The sequence below is a fragment of the Phyllobates terribilis genome, unplaced genomic scaffold, assembly GCF_046119375.1.
Source record: "Phyllobates terribilis strain yellow unplaced genomic scaffold, ASM4611937v1 Scaffold_7__3_contigs__length_470593459, whole genome shotgun sequence".
Classification (NCBI taxonomy): domain Eukaryota; kingdom Metazoa; phylum Chordata; class Amphibia; order Anura; family Dendrobatidae; genus Phyllobates; species Phyllobates terribilis.
In genome coordinates this window covers 12,735,531-12,753,140 of record NW_027362767.1, presented here as the reverse complement: position 1 = coordinate 12,753,140, position 17,610 = coordinate 12,735,531, and the positions used below count along the sequence as shown (strand labels likewise).

Below are 17,610 nucleotides of genomic sequence, written 5' to 3'. Positions count from 1 at the left end.
GAGGTAATTGCTTTCGGTGGGGTGATTGGGGGAGGGGGGGTGATTGCGGCTGGGGGGGGGGTGATTGCGGCCGGGGGGGGTGTGATTGCGGCCGGGGGGGTGATTGCGGCCGGAGGAGGTAATTGCGGCCGGTGGGGTGATTGGGGGAGGGGGTGGTGATTGCGGTCGGGGGGGATGATTGCGGCCGGGAGGAGGTAATTGCGGCCGGTGGGGTGATTGGGGGAGGGGGTGGTGATTGCGGTCGGGGGGATGATTGCGGCCGGAGGAGGTAATTGCGGCCGGTGGGGTGATTGGGGGAGGGGGTGGTGATTGCGGTCGGGGGGGGGGGTGATTGCGGCCGGAGGAGGTAATTGCGGCCGGTGGGGTGATTGGGGGAGGGGGTGGTGATTGCGGTCGGGGGGGATGATTGCGGCCGGAGGAGGTAATTGCGGCCGGTGGGGTGATTGGGGGAGGGGGGGTGATTGCGGTCGGGGGGGATGATTGCGGCCGGAGGAGGTAATTGCGGCCGGTGGGGTGATTGGGGGAGGGGGGGTGATTGCGGTCGGGGGGGATGATTGCGGCCGGAGGAGGTAATTGCGGCCGGTGGGGTGATTGGGGGAGGGGGGGTGATTGCGGTCGGGGGGGGTGATTGCGGCCGGAGGAGGTAATTGCGGCCGGTGGGGTGATTGGGGGAGGGGGTGGTGATTGCGGTCGGGGGGGATGATTGCGGCCGGTGGGGTGATTGGGGGAGGGGGTGGTGATTGCGGTCGGGGGGATGATTGCGGCCGGTGGGGTGATTGGGGGAGGGGGGGTGATTGTGGTCGGGGGGGGGGGTGATTGTGGCCGGAGTAGGTAATTGCGGTCGGGGGGGATGATTGCGGCCGGAGGAGGTAATTGCGGCCGGTGGGGTGATTGGGGGAGGGGGTGGTGATTGCGGTCGGGGGGGGGGTGATTGCGGCCGGAGGAGGTAATTGCGGCCGGTGGGGTGATTGGGGGAGGGGGGGTGATTGCGGTCGGGGGAGATGATTGCGGCCGGAGGAGGTAATTGCGGCCGGTGGGGTGATTGGGGGAGGGGGGGGGTGATTGCGGTCGGGGGGGATGATTGCGGCCGGAGGAGGTAATTGCGGCCGGTGGGGTGATTGGGGGAGGGGGTGGTGATTGCGGTCGGGGGGGATGATTGCGGCCGGAGGAGGTAATTGCGGCCGGTGGGGTGATTGGGGGAGGGGGTGGTGATTGCGGCCGGAGGAGGTAATTGCTTTCGGTGGGGTGATTGGGGGAGGGGGGGTGATTGCGGTCGGGGGGGATGATTGCGGCCGGAGGAGGTAATTGCGGCCGGTGGGGTGATTGGGGGAGGGGGTGATGATTGCGGCCGGAGGAGGTAATTGCTTTCGGTGGGGTGATTGGGGGAGGGGGGGTGATTGCGGCCGGGGGGTGTGATTGCGGCCGGGGGGGTGATTGCGGCCGGAGGAGGTAATTGCGGCCGGTGGGGTGATTGGGGGAGGGGGGGTGATTGCGGTCGGGGGGTAACTGGTGGTGGTGGGGGGGTGCACCTTGCCTCTCTGGACGATGTCAGCGCTCCCACGGGCCACACGCTTTGGCCTGAATCGGGCATTGTGAGGGCGCCGGGGGCAGCGGATGTTGCTGCTGGCTCCAGCCACCCCACATTCAGTGCGGTGACATTATCCTCTCTGGGCCAAGCTGCCTCCACACCAGAAAAACCTGTTCTGTCACTTGTGAAAAGAATTTAAAGTAGGAAAAAAGATGGAGCCAAGTGTAGACCGGAGCAAGACAGCAAATGTGTGCGGGGAAACTGCTCGCAGTGCAATCTCCTAAACGCAAAGGGAATCTTCACCCCCGGACGCTGGAAGCTGTTACTATGGGCATACAGATGCCACCCCCCCATCATCAGTGCCACCCCCCCCATCATCAGTGCCAGTGCACTTCTCCACTCTGCTATGTGCAGTGGCTTCACCATTCTTCTGCTCCAGCGAGTCTTTGCTACTCAAGTATTCTGCGCAGAAGAACTGTGAAGCCACTGCGCATAGCAGAGTGGAGAAGTGCACTGGCACTGATGATGGGGGGGGTGGCACTGATGATGGGGGGTGGCACTAACACCGGAGGCACCGCGCGCCCCAGAGTCTGGAAGAACAAAATAACATAGAAGATTAAAAGTCTATTTCGCAGCAGCAAGACGCAGCTATGAGGCTCCAGGGAGGACTATCGTAACAACGCCATCACCCGTGTGCCCATAGTAACCGCCGACAGCGCCCCGGGGCGGCAGATTCCCTTTAAGATCAGAATCACTGCAGGGCAGTAGAGCGCAGAACACACAGTGCAGTTTTGACACTGTTTTTGCATTCACAAGCAGGGTGTATTCAGTGCAGTTTTTATTCTGTCTTTTAGCGCCGCCATTATCATTGTGATCCACATTTATTGTCTTTGAGTCATTCAATCCAAAAAATGCGCCAACTACAAAGCTACCTTCCCCACCCGATTCCTTTTTAAACCCTCCCCCAAATTGAAAGAGCTGGTTACAGAGAACAGGATATTGTACTTTTCTCTCCTACAATCGCTCCGCAGTCGGATAAACTTTGCATCAATGCAGAGTTGTGACATTTACTGACATAGTATGATGCCCCCTGGTGTTCACAGTGTATAACAATGTACAGGTCCACCTGATGACCCGAGTACTGGAGGAAACACAAGCTCAGTCCCCTCCTACTGATGAGCTGAGTACTGGAGGACACACAAGCTCAGTCCCCTCCACCTGATGAGCCGAGTACTGGAGGACGCACAAGCTCAGTCCCCTCCACCTGATGAGCCGAGTACTGGAGGACACACAAGCTCAGTCCCCTCCACCTGATGAGCCGAGTGCTGGAGTACACACAAGCTCAGTCCCCTCCACCTGATGACCCGAGTACTGGAGGACACACAAGCTCAGTCCCCTCCACCTGATGAGCCGAGTACTGGAGGACACACAAGCTCAGTCCCCTCCTACTGATGAGCCGAGCGCTAGAGGACACACACTCAGTGCCCTCCTACTGATGAGCCGAGCGATGGAGGACACACACTCAGTGCCCTCCTACTGATGAGCCGAGCAATGGAGGACACACACTCAGTGCCCTCCTACTGATGAGCCGAGCGCTGGAGGACACACAAGTTCTGTCCCCTCCTACTGATGAGCCGAGCGCTAGAGGACACACAAGTTCTGTCCCCTCCTACTGATAAGCCGAGCGATGGAGGACACACAAGCTCAGTCCCCACTTACTGATGAGCCGAGCGATGGAGGACACACAAGCTCAGTCCCCACTTACTGATGAGCCGAGCGATGGAGGACACACAAGTTCAGTCCCCTCCTACTGATGAGCCGAGCGATGGAGGACACACAATCTCAGTCCCCTCCTATTGATGAGCCGAGCGCTGGAGGACACAGAAGCTCAGTCCCCTCCTACTGATGAGCAGAGTGCTGGAGGACACACAAGTTCAGTCCCCTCCTACAGATGAGCCGAGGGCTGGAGGACACACAAGCTCAGTCCCCACTTACTGATGAGCCGAGCGATGGAGGACACAGAAGCTCAGTCCCCTCCTACTGATGAGCCGAGCGATGGAGGACACACAAGCTCAGTGCCCTCCTACTGATGAGCCGAGCGCTGGAGGACACACAAGCTCAGTCACTTTCCATAGCGATTCTCTGTTTACTGTCAGGAAGGCTGCCAAAGGGTGCAGGAGACTTTCTGTCCAGAGACCCCTTCAGCAGTTTTTTTTTTATACATTTTTTATACTTGAAACCCTGCAGATTACTATAAAAAAAAATTATATTTCAGGACTTATATGTATGTCCTGCTCTCTATATACTCGTATGTCCAGCTGTCTATATACCTGTATACTCATGCTCAGCTGTCTATATACCTGTATACTCGTATGCCCAGCTGTCTATATACCTGTATACCCGTATATCCAGCTGTCTGTATACCCGTATATCCAGCTGTCTATATACCTGTATACTCGTATAGCCAGCTGTCTATATACCTGTATACTCGTATAGCCAGCTGTCTATATACCTGTATACTCGTATAGCCAGCTGTCTATATACCTGTTGTCATAGAAATATTAAGAATTTCTCCCAAACTCCTCATTCCCTCTCTGTACTGTTTGTCACAGTAGAAAAGCTGGCAATCTACGGAGCTGTCTATATACCTGTATACTCGTATGTCCAGCTGTCTATATACCTGTATACTCATGCTCAGGTGTCTATATACCTGTATACTCGTATGCCCAGCTGTCTATATACCTGTATACCCGTATATCCAGCTGTCTGTATACCCGTATATCCAGCTGTCTATATACCTGTATACTCGTATAGCCAGCTGTCTATATACCTGTATACTCGTATAGCCAGCTGTCTATATACCTGTATACTCGTATAGCCAGCTGTCTATATACCTGTTGTCATAGAAATATTAAGAATTTCTCCCAAACTCCTCATTCCCCCTCTGTACTGTTTGTCACAGTAGAAAAGCTGGCAATCTACGGAGCTGTCTATATACCTGTATACTCGTATGTCCAGCTGTCTATATACCTGTATACTCATGCTCAGGTGTCTATATACCTGTATACTCGTATGCCCAGCTGTCTATATACCTGTATACCCGTATATCCAGCTGTCTGTATACCCGTATATCCAGCTGTCTATATACCTGTATACTCGTATAGCCAGCTGTCTATATACCTGTATACTCGTATAGCCAGCTGTCTATATACCTGTATACTCGTATAGCCAGCTGTCTATATACCTGTTGTCATAGAAATATTAAGAATTTCTCCCAAACTCCTCATTCCCCCTCTGTACTGTTTGTCACAGTAGAAAAGCTGGCAATCTACGGAGCTGTCTATATACCTGTATACTCGTATGTCCAGCTGTCTATATACCTGTATACTCATGCTCAGGTGTCTATATACCTGTATACTCGTATGCCCAGCTGTCTATATACCTGTATACCCGTATATCCAGCTGTCTGTATACCCGTATATCCAGCTGTCTATATACCTGTATACTCGTATAGCCAGCTGTCTATATACCTGTATACTCGTATAGCCAGCTGTCTATATACTTGTATACCCGTATATCCAGCTGTCTATATACCTGTATACTTAGTATAGCCAGCTGTCTATATACCTGTATACTCGTATAGCCAGCTGTCTATATACCTGTTGTCATAGAAATATTAAGAATTTCTCCCAAACTCCTCATTCCCTCTCTGTACTGTTTGTCACAGTAGAAAAGCTGGCAATCTACGGAGCTGTCTCTCTGCAAATTAGCACACACCGGAGAAGTGGCTAATAGGCAAATGCTAGCACAATGGGAGCTACTAACCCAATTTACATACAAGTATATTTTCTAGTGGTACCGGCCTGTGATAAATATACACCTAGTTGAGAAGGATGTAGTCCTGGCTTCAAAAGAATTCTCTCTCACCCCCAGGGCATCCCCCATTTGCTCGACAGAAATCTGCAGTCTCGCCGGCACCGACGTGAAATATGGAATATCAGAAGTTATATACGATAATAATGGGACACATTTTTAGTGGCAGGGTCAGCTAACAAACAATATGCCTACTTTTCCATAGCTGTGGGCCCCTCCGGAGAGCTGTGGCGCAAAAGTACCAGAATAACGGACCGCAGCTATGCCATGTGTAGTCTCTAATGAAAGGTAAATTTGTAATAAAGAACATGGCGTCACTTGCAAGCTTTTGCGATCAACCAGCGAGAAGTTATCCCAGAAGTTAGAGATTTTAATAACAATATGAAGGGTGGAGCCCAGCCCACGTGATGTCATCACAGTGGGTGTGTGGGCAGCCCCCCCCCCTTCAATATGAAAGACCCAGCTGAGGATGGGTCAGTACTCATGTTGGAAATTACATATTTATGTGTAGCGCGGGTCACGTTCGCTGAACGGGCATTGGAGCGCTTCCCTCAAGCTAAACGGAATCGTCTCTGCGATCTTTTTAGTAAGTTCTTCTTTGATCCCATTTTATTTGTGTAACTGTATATTCTGTATTGTAATGTCTCCTTTCGTAAAACCTTTTGTATATTTTTCCTAACACTGCCTCCCTTTTGGATTAAATATAAAATTTAATAGCCCTGTTTCTTTTTTCCTGTAATCGTTCCTCCCCCGAAGCCATATATGCTACCAGAAAGCAGGCGTCCGATCAGGCCTGTATTATATTTTAAAATTGATAGGTGGTGGCAGTGAATAATCGTACTTGTGCTATTGTGAAGCTGGCAATGACGGTACGGGGGCGTATATACATATTTCATGCGTTGGAATCCGGAGCTGTATACGCCATACGCTCACTGGTCGCTTGCCGATAGCTACGTAGTGAGTAATCGGGATTGCGTGCGCGCTAATCCCTGTGAATCCCTTACACCTTTATACTCGTATATCCAGATGTCTATATACCTGTACAGTCATGGCCAAAAGTATTGAGAATGAGACAAATAGTAATTTTTCAAAAGTTTACTGCTTCATTTTTTGTAATGGCAATTTGCATATACTCCTGAATGTCAAAGAGTGATCAGCTTAACAGCAATTACTGGACTTGCAAAGTCAATATTTGCCCAGAAAATGAACTTTTACCCCCAAAACACATTTCAGCATCATTGCAGTCCTGCCTTAAAAGGAGCAGCTAACATCGTTTTAGTGATTGATCCATTAACACAGGTGTGGGTGTTGATGAGGACAGGGCTGGCGATCAATCAGTCATGATTAAGTAAGAATGACATCACTGGACACTTTAAAAGGAGGCTGGTTCTTGGTATCATTGTTTCTCTTCAGTTAACCATGGTTATCTCTAAAGAAACACGTGCAGCCATCATTGCACTGCACAAAAATGGCCTAACAAGGAAGAGTATCGCAGCTACAAAGATTGCACCTCAGTCAGCAATCTATCGCATCATCAAGAACTTCAAGGAGAAAGCTTCCATTGTTGTCAGAAAGGCTCCAGGGCGCCCAAGAAAGACCAGCAAGCGCCAGGACCGTATCTTAAAACTGTTTCAGCTGCGGGATGGGACTACCAGCAGTGCCGAGCTTGCTCAGGAATGGCAGCAGGCTGGTGTGAGTGCTTCTGCACTCACTGTGAGGTGGAGACTCTTTGAGCAAGGGCTGGTTTCAAGGAGGGCAGCAAAGAAGCCACTTCTCTCCAGAAAAAACATCAGGGACCGACTGATATTCTGCAAAAGGTACAGGGAGTGGACTGCTGAGGACTGGGGCAAAGTCATTTTCTCTGATGAATCCCCTTTTCGATTGTTTGGGACATCTGGAAAACAGCTTATTCGGAGAAGAAGAGGTGAGCGCTACCACCAGTCTTGTCTCATGCCAACTGTAAAGCATCCTGAAACCATTCATGTGTGGGGTTGCTTCTCAGCCAAGGGAATCGGCTCACTCACAGTCTTGCCTAAAAACACAGCCATGAATAAAGAATGGTACCAGAATGTCCTCCAAGAGCAACTTCTCCCAACCGTCCAAGAGCAGTTTGGCACCCAACAATGCCTTTTCCAGCATGATGGAGCACCTTGCCATAAAGCAAAGGTGATAACTAAATGGCTCATGGAACAAAACATAGAGATTTTGGGTCCATGGCCTGGAAACTCCCCAGATCTTAATCCCATTGAGAACTTGTGGTCAATCATCAAGAGACGGGTGGACAAACAAAAACCAACAAGTTCTAGCAAAATGCAAGCATTGATTATGCAAGAATGGACTGCTATCAGTCAGGATTTGGTCCAAAAGTTGATTGAGAGCATGCCAGGGAGAATTACAGAGGTCTTGAAGAAGAAGGGGCAACACTGCAAATATTGACTTGCTGCATTAACTCATTCTAACTGTCAATATAACCTATTGGTCCTCATAATATGATTGCAATTATATTTCTGTATGTGATATAAACATCAGACAAACACTAATAAAAACCAGAGGCCAGCAGATCATGGGAAAATATCATTTTGGTGTCATTTTCAAAACATTTGGCCATGACTGTACAGTCATGGCCAAAAGTATTGAGAATGAGACAAATAGTAATTTTTCAAAAGTTTACTGCTTCATTTTTTGTAATGGCAATTTGCATATACTCCTGAATGTCAAAGAGTGATCAGCTTAACAGCAATTACTGGACTTGCAAAGTCAATATTTGCCCAGAAAATGAACTTTTACCCCCAAAACACATTTCAGCATCATTGCAGTCCTGCCTTAAAAGGAGCAGCTAACATCGTTTTAGTGATTGATCCATTAACACAGGTGTGGGTGTTGATGAGGACAGGGCTGGCGATCAATCAGTCATGATTAAGTAAGAATGACATCACTGGACACTTTAAAAGGAGGCTGGTTCTTGGTATCATTGTTTCTCTTCAGTTAACCATGGTTATCTCTAAAGAAACACGTGCAGCCATCATTGCACTGCACAAAAATGGCCTAACAAGGAAGAGTATCGCAGCTACAAAGATTGCACCTCAGTCAACAATCTATCGCATCATCAAGAACTTCAAGGAGAAAGCTTCCATTGTTGTCAGAAAGGCTCCAGGGCGCCCAAGAAAGACCAGCAAGCGCCAGGACCGTATCTTAAAACTGTTTCAGCTGCGGGATGGGACTACCAGCAGTGCCGAGCTTGCTCAGGAATGGCAGCAGGCTGGTGTGAGTGCTTCTGCACGCACTGTGAGGCGGAGACTCTTTGAGCAAGGGCTGGTTTCAAGGAGGGCAGCAAAGAAGCCACTTCTCTCCAGAAAAAACATCAGGGACCGACTGATATTCTGCAAAAGGTACAGGGAGTGGACTGCTGAGGACTGGGGCAAAGTCATTTTCTCTGATGAATCCCCTTTTCGATTGTTTGGGACATCTGGAAAACAGCTTATTCGGAGAAGAAGAGGTGAGCGCTACCACCAGTCTTGTCTCATGCCAACTGTAAAGCATCCTGAAACCATTCATGTGTGGGGTTGCTTCTCAGCCAAGGGAATCGGCTCACTCACAGTCTTGCCTAAAAACACAGCCATGAATAAAGAATGGTACCAGAATGTCCTCCAAGAGCAACTTCTCCCAACCGTCCAAGAGCAGTTTGGCGCCCAACAATGCCTTTTCCAGCATGATGGAGCACCTTGCCATAAAGCAAAGGTGATCACTAAATGGCTCATGGAACAAAACATAGAGATTTTGGGTCCATGGCCTGGAAACTCCCCAGATCTTAATCCCATTGAGAACTTGTGGTCAATCATCAAGAGACGGGTGGACAAACAAAAACCAACAAGTTCTAGCAAAATGCAAGCATTGATTATGCAAGAATGGACTTCTATCAGTCAGGATTTGGTCCAAAAGTTGATTGAGAGCAGCCAGGGAGAATTACAGAGGTCTTGAAGAAGAAGGGGCAACACTGCAAATATTGACTTGCTGCATTAACTCATTCTAACTGTCAATATAACCTATTGGTACTCATAATATGATTGCAATTATATTTCTGTATGTGATATAAACATCAGACAAACACTAATAAAAACCAGAGGCCAGCAGATCATGGGAAAATATCATTTTGGTGTCATTTTCAAAACATTTGGCCATGACTGTATACCCGTATATCAAGCTGTCTATGTACCTGTATACCCGTATATCCAGATGTCTATATACCTGTATACTTGTATATCCAGATGTCTATCTATATACAGGCGTCCGATCAGGCCTGTATTATATTTTAAAATTGATCAGTGGTGGCAGCGAATAATTGTACTTGGGCTATTGTGAAGCTGGCAATGACTGTACGGGGGCATATACACATATTCCATGCGTTGGAATCCGGAGCTGTGTACGCCATATGCTCACTGGTCGTTTGCCGATAGCTACTTAGTGAGTAATCAGGATCGTGTGCACACAAATTCCTGTGAATCCCTTACACCTGTATACTCGTATATCCAGATGTCTGTATACCTGTATATACAGCTGTCTATATACCTGTATACCCATATATCCAGCTGTCTATAAATCTGTATACCTGTATATCCAGATGTCTATATACCTGTATATCCAGATGTCTATCTATATACAGGCGTCCGATCAGGTCTGTATTACATTTTAAAATTGATCAGTGGTGCCAGCGAATGTTCGTACCTGGGCTATCGTGAAGCTGGCAATGACCGTACAGCGGCGTATACACGTATTCCATGCGTTGGAATCCGGAGCTGTGTACCCCATACGCTCACTGCTCGCTTGCCGATAGCTACATAGTGAGTAATCGGGATCGTGTGCGCACGAATCCTTGTGAATCCCTTACACCTGAATATATCCAGCTGTCTGTATACTCGTATATCCAGATGTCTATATACCTGTATATCCAGCTGTCTATATACCTGTGTTCTCCTTACCTATGGCATGTTAGGAGACTTCTGAGCAGCAGTCCCAGACATGGCACTGAGGGAGCGACACCCACTGAGCTCTGGACCTGCAGCTCCACATCATGTCAGACATGTATAGAGGCAGAAATGTGCCCAGTATGCGCCTGTTCATATACATTGCTGTGCTGCAGGCTACAGATCATGGCTGAACGCGTCAGTACATCTGCCTGTCTGTGGCTGGAGAAAGATAGTCGCCCTCCTGCCGGTGGCACCATGGAGCTGCCCCTCCCCACACTGCTGTTTTCCCCAACTAGCATGAGTCACTGGGTTTGTCCTGTTGTTCTTGGGCTTCGTAGCGGAGCATTTTTGGCGCCCCAGTTGCTGGTGACATCACAGGTTGGGTGGTGATGTCATCAGATGGGTGAGGACGTTTGCAGCTGTGGATCCCTCATCCTTTAGATGAATCTTCTCTGCCAAAGGGAGGGGACGCTGTTAACCCTGCGCTGCCAGGCCGGATATTAACAATTGTATCTCCTGACTGATCATATTGAATCCATTACAATCAGAGAAGGTTCACGATGAGGTGCGATGCCCCAGCGCCATTCACCAGGTGAGCGCTGGTTATTGATGGGGATATTGGATTTCATCTGGGAGCAGAAGATGGGTGGCGGGTGGCGAGCTACACGGCCTCGTTCACACATGGAAGCATGCGCTTATTTTGGTGCAACCTATTGCTATTATTTGGAGAAACTGAAAAATGCTAACCGACGAGCAGTCCTTATGTTCAGTTCACACGTGCGGCACTTGTGTGAGCTTTTATGCGCACTTCTTGTGTGCACCCTCTTCCTCAGGTGCGCGCTCTCCCTCATCACACGCGCTGCTCGTGCATGCTCCCCCTTATCACACACACTTCTCGTGTGCGCTCTCAGCCTCACAGGCACTTCTCGTGTATGCTTTCTGTGTGCGCTCTCCCTCTCATGCGCATCACGTGCATGCTGTTCCCCTCACACACTTCTCATGCATGCTTTGTGTGTGTGCTCCCCTACATGTTCACTCCCCCCCCATTCACACATGCTTTTCCTGGGCGCTCTCCCTCTCATACGCACTTCTCGTGTACACTTTTTGTGTGCAATCCCTCTCACACATTATTCTTGCTTATTTTTTGTGCATGGCCCCCCTTTCTTGTGCATGTTCTCCCCTCGTACGTGCTTCTCATGCATGATCTTCCCCTCACACGTGCATGCTTCTCATGAGTTCTCTCCCTCACACGTGCACGCTCCTCATGAGTGCTCACACGCGCACGCTCCTCACGAGTGCTGTCTCCTCACACGTGCACGCTCCTCACACGTGCACGCTCCTCACGAGTGCTCTCCCCCTCACACGTGCGTTCCTCACGAGCGCTCTCCCCCTCACACGCGCTCCTCACGAGCGCTATCCCCCTCACACGCGCTCCTCACGAGCGCTCTCCCCCTCACACGCGCTCCTCACGAGTGCTCTCCCCCTCACTCGAGCGCGCTCCTCACGAGTGCTCTCCCCCTCACACGCGCTCCTCACGAGCGCTATCCCCCTCACACGCGCTCCTCACGAGCGCTCTCCCCCTCACACGCGCTCCTCACGAGCGCTATCCCCCTCACACGCGCTCCTCACGAGCGCTATCCCCCTCACACGCGCTCCTCACGAGCGCTATCCCCCTCACACGCGCTCCTCACGAGTGCTCTCCCCCTCACGCGAGCGCGCTCCTCACGAGTGCTCTCCCCCTCACTCGAACGCGCTCCTCACGAGTGCTCTCCCCCTCACTCGAACGCGCTCCTCACGAGTGCTCTCCCCCTCACTCGAGCGCGCTCCTCACGAGTGCTCTCCCCCTCACACGAGCGCGCTCCTCACGAGTGCTCTCCCCCTCACACGAGCGCGCTCCTCACGAGTGCTCTCCCCCTCACACGAGCGCGCTCCTCACGAGTGCTCTCCCCCTCACACGAGCGCTCCTCACGATGGCTCTCCCCCTCACACGAGCGCTCTTCACGATGGCTCTCCCCCTCACACGAGCGCTCCTCACGAGTGCTCTCCCCCTCACACGCGCGCTCCTCACGAGTGCTCTCCCCCTCACACGCGCGCTCCTCACGAGTGCTCTCCCCCTCACACGCGCGCTCCTCACGAGTGCTCTCCCCCTCACACGCGCGCTCCTCACGAGTGCTCTCCCCCTCACACGCGCGCTCCTCATGAGTGCTCTACCCCTCACACGAGCGCTCCTCACGAGTGCTCTCCCCCTCACACGAGCGCTCCTCACGAGTGCTCTCCCCACCTCATGCGCGCGCTCCTCTTGAGTGCTCTCCACCCTCACCTACACATGCTCCTCTTGAGTGCTCTCCACCCGCACCTACACATGCTCCTCTTGAGTGCGCTCCACCCTCACCTACACATGCTCCTCTTGAGTGCGCTCCACCCTCACCTACACATGCTCCTCTTGAGTGCGCTCCACCCTCACCTACACATGCTCCTCTTGAGTGCTCTCCACCCTCACCTACACATGCTCCTCTTGAGTGCGCTCCACCCTCACCTACACATGCTCCTCTTGAGTGCGCTCCACCCGCACCTACACATGCTCCTCTTGAGTGCGCTCCACCCGCACCTACACATGCTCCTCTTGAGTGCTCACCACCCTCACCTACACATGCTCCTCTTGAGTGCTCTCCACCCTCACCTACACATGCTCCTCTTGAGTGCGCTCCACCCTCACCTACACATGCTCCTCTTGAGTGCGCTCCACCCTCACCTACACATGCTCCTCTTGAGTGCTCTCCACCCGCACCTACACATGCTCCTCTTGAGTGCTCTCCACCCGCACCTACACATGCTCCTCTTAAGTGCTCTCCACCCTCACCTACACATGCTCCTCTTGAGTGCTCTCCACCCGCACCTACACATGCTCCTCTTGAGTGCTCTCCACCCGCACCTACACATGCTCCTCTTGAGTGCTCTCCACCCTCACCTACACATGCTCCTCTTGAGTGCGCTCCACCTTCACCTACACATGCTCCTCTTGAGTGCTCTCCACCCGCACCTACACATGCTCCTCTTGAGTGCTCTCCACCCGCACCTACACATGCTCCTCTTGAGTGCTCTCCACCCGCACCTACACATGCTCCTCTTGAGTGCTCTCCACCCTCACCTACACATGCTCCTCTTGAGTGCTCTCCACCCGCACCTACACATGCTCCTCTTGAGTGCTCTCCACCCGCACCTACACATGCTCCTCTTGAGTGCTCTCCACCCGCACCTACACATGCTCCTCTTGAGTGCTCTCCACCCTCACACTTGCGCTTATGCAGATACCTTTCCGTTTCCTTTAAGACTGGCACTTACTGTCTGTGTGCAGTGGGCACAGATGGCAGTGACCCTCCTGGCCAGTCTCAGTGTCTGGCAGCAGGGTGGCCCCCTGCGCCCGCTCCCTGCCGCCCTTTCTGGGTGTGTGGCACAATTTCCCAGGCTCCTCCATAGAACAGAGCAGATTCCCCCTTGGCTGCCATAGTAACAGGTGGCGGATTCCTGCTCGCTGGCTCTTTGTATCTGTTGTGTCAGGGATCCTGCGGTGGGGGCTGGGGATCAGAATCACAATGAATGGGGGAACCCCCCTCCCCGCATCCAGCCCACAGACCACCACCCTCACCCATCTTACACATCATACTCAGCTTTATTAACCCTTTCCTCTCAGGGGTTTCAATTAGCAGGTGCAATGCTCACTCCAGGCTGGAATCAACGTGAGAGGTACTGAGATATATCAGACATCTGGGAGGCGGACACCGGGGGGACACCGGTACTGGGAGGCGGACACCGGGGGGACACCGGTACTGGGAGGCGGACACCGGGGGACATCGGTACTGGGAGGCGGACACCGGGGGGACACCGGTACTGGGAGGCGGACACCGGGGGACATCGGTACTGGGAGGCGGACACCGGGGGGACACCGGTACTGGGAGGCGGACACCGGTACTGGGAGGCGGACACCGGGGGACATCGGTACTGGGAGGCGGACACCGGGGGGACACCGGTACTGGGAGGCGGGCACCGGGGGGACACCGGTACTGGGAGGCGGGCACCGGGGGGACACCGGTACTGGGAGGCGGACACCAGGGGGACACCGGTACTGGGAGGCGGACACCGGGGGGACACCGGTACTGGGAGGCGGACACCGGGGGGACACCGGTACTGGGAGGCGGACACCGGGGGGACACCGGTACTGGGAGGCGGACACCGGGGGGACACCGGTACTGGGAGGCGGACACCGGGGGGACACCGGTACTGGGAGGCGGACACCGGGGGGACACCGGTACTGGGAGGCGGACACCGGTACTGGGAGGCGGACACCGGGGGGACACCGGTACTGGGAGGCGGACACCGGGGGGACACCGGTACTGGGAGGCGGACACCGGGGGGACACCGGTACTGGGAGGCGGACACCGGGGGGACACCGGTACTGGGAGGCGGACACCGGGGGGACACCGGTACTGGGAGGCGGACACCGGGGGGACACCGGTACTGGGAGGCGGACACCGGGGGGACACCGGTACTGGGAGGCGGACACCGGGGGGACACCGGTACTGGGAGGCGGACACCGGGGGGACACCGGGGGGACACCGGTACTGGGAGGCGGACACCGGGGGGACACCGGTACTGGGAGGCGGACACCGGGGGGACACCGGTACTGGGAGGCGGACACCGGGGGGACACCGGTACTGGGAGGCGGACACCGGGGGGACACCGGTACTGGGAGGCGGACACCGGGGGGACACCGGTACTGGGAGGCGGACACCGGGGGGACACCGGTACTGGGAGGCGGACACCGGGGGGACACCGGTACTGGGAGGCAGACACCGGGGGGACACCAGTACTGGGAGGCAGACACCGGGGGGGACACCGGTACTGGGAGGCAGACACCGGTACTGGGAGGCAGACACCGGTACTGGGAGGCAGACACCGGTACTGGGAGGCAGACACCGGTACTGGGAGGCAGACACCGGTACTGGGAGGCAGACACCGGTACTGGGAGGCAGACACCGGGGGACATCGGTACTGGGAGGCAGACACCGGGGGACATCGGTACTGGGAGGCAGACACCGGGGGACATCGGTACTGGGAGGCAGACACCGGGGGACATCGGTACTGGGAGGCAGACACCGGGGGACATCGGTACTGGGAGGCAGACACCGGGCGACATCGGTACTGGGAGGCAGACACCGGGGGACATCGGTACTGGGAGGCAGACACCGGGGGACATCGGTACTGGGAGGCAGACACCGGGGGACATCGGTACTGGGAGGCAGACACCGGGGGACACCGGTACTGGGAGGCGGACACCGGTACTGGGAGGTGGACACTGGGGGACATCGGTACTGAGCAGCGGACACCGGTACTGGGAGGCAGACATCGGGGGACATCGGTACTGGGAGGCGGACACTGGGGGACATCGGTACTGAGCAGCGGACACCGGTACTGGGAGGCAGACATCGGGGGACATCGGTACTGGGAGGCGGACACCGGGGAGTATTGGTACAAAGCAAACACTTTGGGGGGGGGTGGTATCGGTACGAGGCATACACTGGGGGGAGTATTGGTAAGAGACGGACACCAGGGGTATGAGGCTTGTATCAGGTGCAGCAGACTGGCAGGAGAGCAGTATAGATGTGAGACTGTGGGAGCGGTGCCTCCTGCGGGCAGACCCTGCGCTATCTCTGAGCTGCTGGGCACTTGCAGTTTGTGACCTTTCTGCAGCTGCATACGATTTCCATGAATTAACCCTGTCCTTTCTGCCACAGCAGTGAGCAGAAACCAGGCGAAAAGCTCCTGCGCTCCTGATCCTCTGTGCTCCTGTTCCCCGACGCTCCTGATCCTCTGCGCCCCCGTTTCCCGGCGCTCCCGTTCCCCGGCGCTCCCTATCCTCTGTGCTCCCGATCCTCTGCGCTCCTGATCCCCGGCGCTCCCGTTCCTCTGCGCTCCCGTTCCTCTGTGCTCCTGTTCCCCGGCGCTCTCGTTCCCCGGCGCTCCCTATCCTCTGTGCTCCCGATCCTCTGCGCTCCCGATCCCCGGCGCTCCCGATCCCCGGCGCTCCCTATCCTCTGTGCTCCCGATCCTCTGTGCTCCCGATCCCCGGCGCTCCCGATCCCCGGCGCTCCCTATCCTCTGTGTTCCCGATCCTCTGCGCTCCTGATCCCCGGCGCTCCCATTTTCCGGCGCTCCCTATCCTCTGTGCTCTCGATCCTCTGCGCTCCTGTTCCTCTGTGCTCCCTATCCTCTGCGCTCCTGATCCCCGGCGCTCCCGTTCCCCGGCGCTCCCTATCCTCTGTTCTCCCGATCCTCTGTGCTCCCGATCCTCTGTGCTCCCGATCCCCGGCGCTCCCATTCCCCGGCGCTCCCTATCCTCTGTGCTCCTGATCCCCGCCGCTCCCGTTCCTCTGTGCTCCTGTTCCTCTGTGCTCCCGTTCCCCGGCGCTCCTGTTCCTCTGTGCTCCCGTTCCCCGGCGCTCCCTATCCTCTGTGCTCCTGATCCCCGGTACTCCTGTACCCCGGCGCTCCCTATCCTCTGTGCTCCCGATCCTCTGCGCTCCTGATCCCCGGCGCTCCCGTTTTCCGGCGCTCCCTATCCTCTGTGCTCCCGATCCTCTGCGCTCCTGATCCCCGGCGTGCCCGTTTCCTCTGTGCTCCCAATCCTCTGCGCTCCTGATCCCCAGCGCTCCTGATCCCCGGCGCTCCCGTTCCTCTGTGCTCCTGTTCCTCTGCGCTCCTGATCCCCGGCGCTCCCGTTCCCCAGCGCTCCTGATCCCCGGCGCTCCCGTTCCTCTGTGCTCCTGATCCCCGGCGCTCCCGTTCCTCTGTGCACCCATTCCCCAGCGCTCCCTATCCTCTGTGCTCCTGATCCCCGGCGCTCCCATTCCCCGGCGCTCCCGTTTCCCGGCGCTCCCTATCCCCGGCGCTCCTGATCCCCGGCGCTCCTGTTTTCCGGCGCTCCCGATCCTCTGCGCTCCCGATCCCCGGCGCTCCCTATCCTCTGTGCTCCCGAATCTCTGTGCCCCTGATCGCCGGCGCTCCCTATCCTCTGCACTCCTGATCCCCGGCGCTCCCGTTTCCTGGCGCTCCCTATCCTTTGTGCTCCTGATCCCCGGCGCTCCCGTTCCTCTGTGCTCCTGATCCCCGGCGCTCCCGTTCCTCTGTGCTCCTGATCCCCGGCGCTCCCGTTCCTCTGTGCTCCTGATCCCCGGCGCTCCCGTTCCC

General features: G+C 54.8%; 1 protein-coding gene across 8 annotated transcripts in view; it reads left to right on the top strand.

Annotated features, from left to right (window-relative positions):
• The window catches only part of STON2 (stonin 2), a 279,054-nt gene that overhangs the window by 220,670 nt on the left and 40,774 nt on the right, over window positions 1–17,610 (top strand). Inside the window, exon 1 of one of the 8 annotated variants that reach the window (XM_073638156.1) lies at window positions 10,791–10,957. The exons of 6 other annotated variants lie outside the window; for them this stretch is intronic. In XM_073638156.1, coding sequence (XP_073494257.1) covers window positions 10,936–10,957 — 22 coding nt within the window. In that variant the 5' untranslated portion in view covers window positions 10,791–10,935. Of the gene's footprint in view, window positions 1–10,790; window positions 10,958–14,065; window positions 14,110–17,610 lie in introns of those variants that run through there. One more of the 8 variants, XM_073638162.1, reaches the window with a different exon arrangement.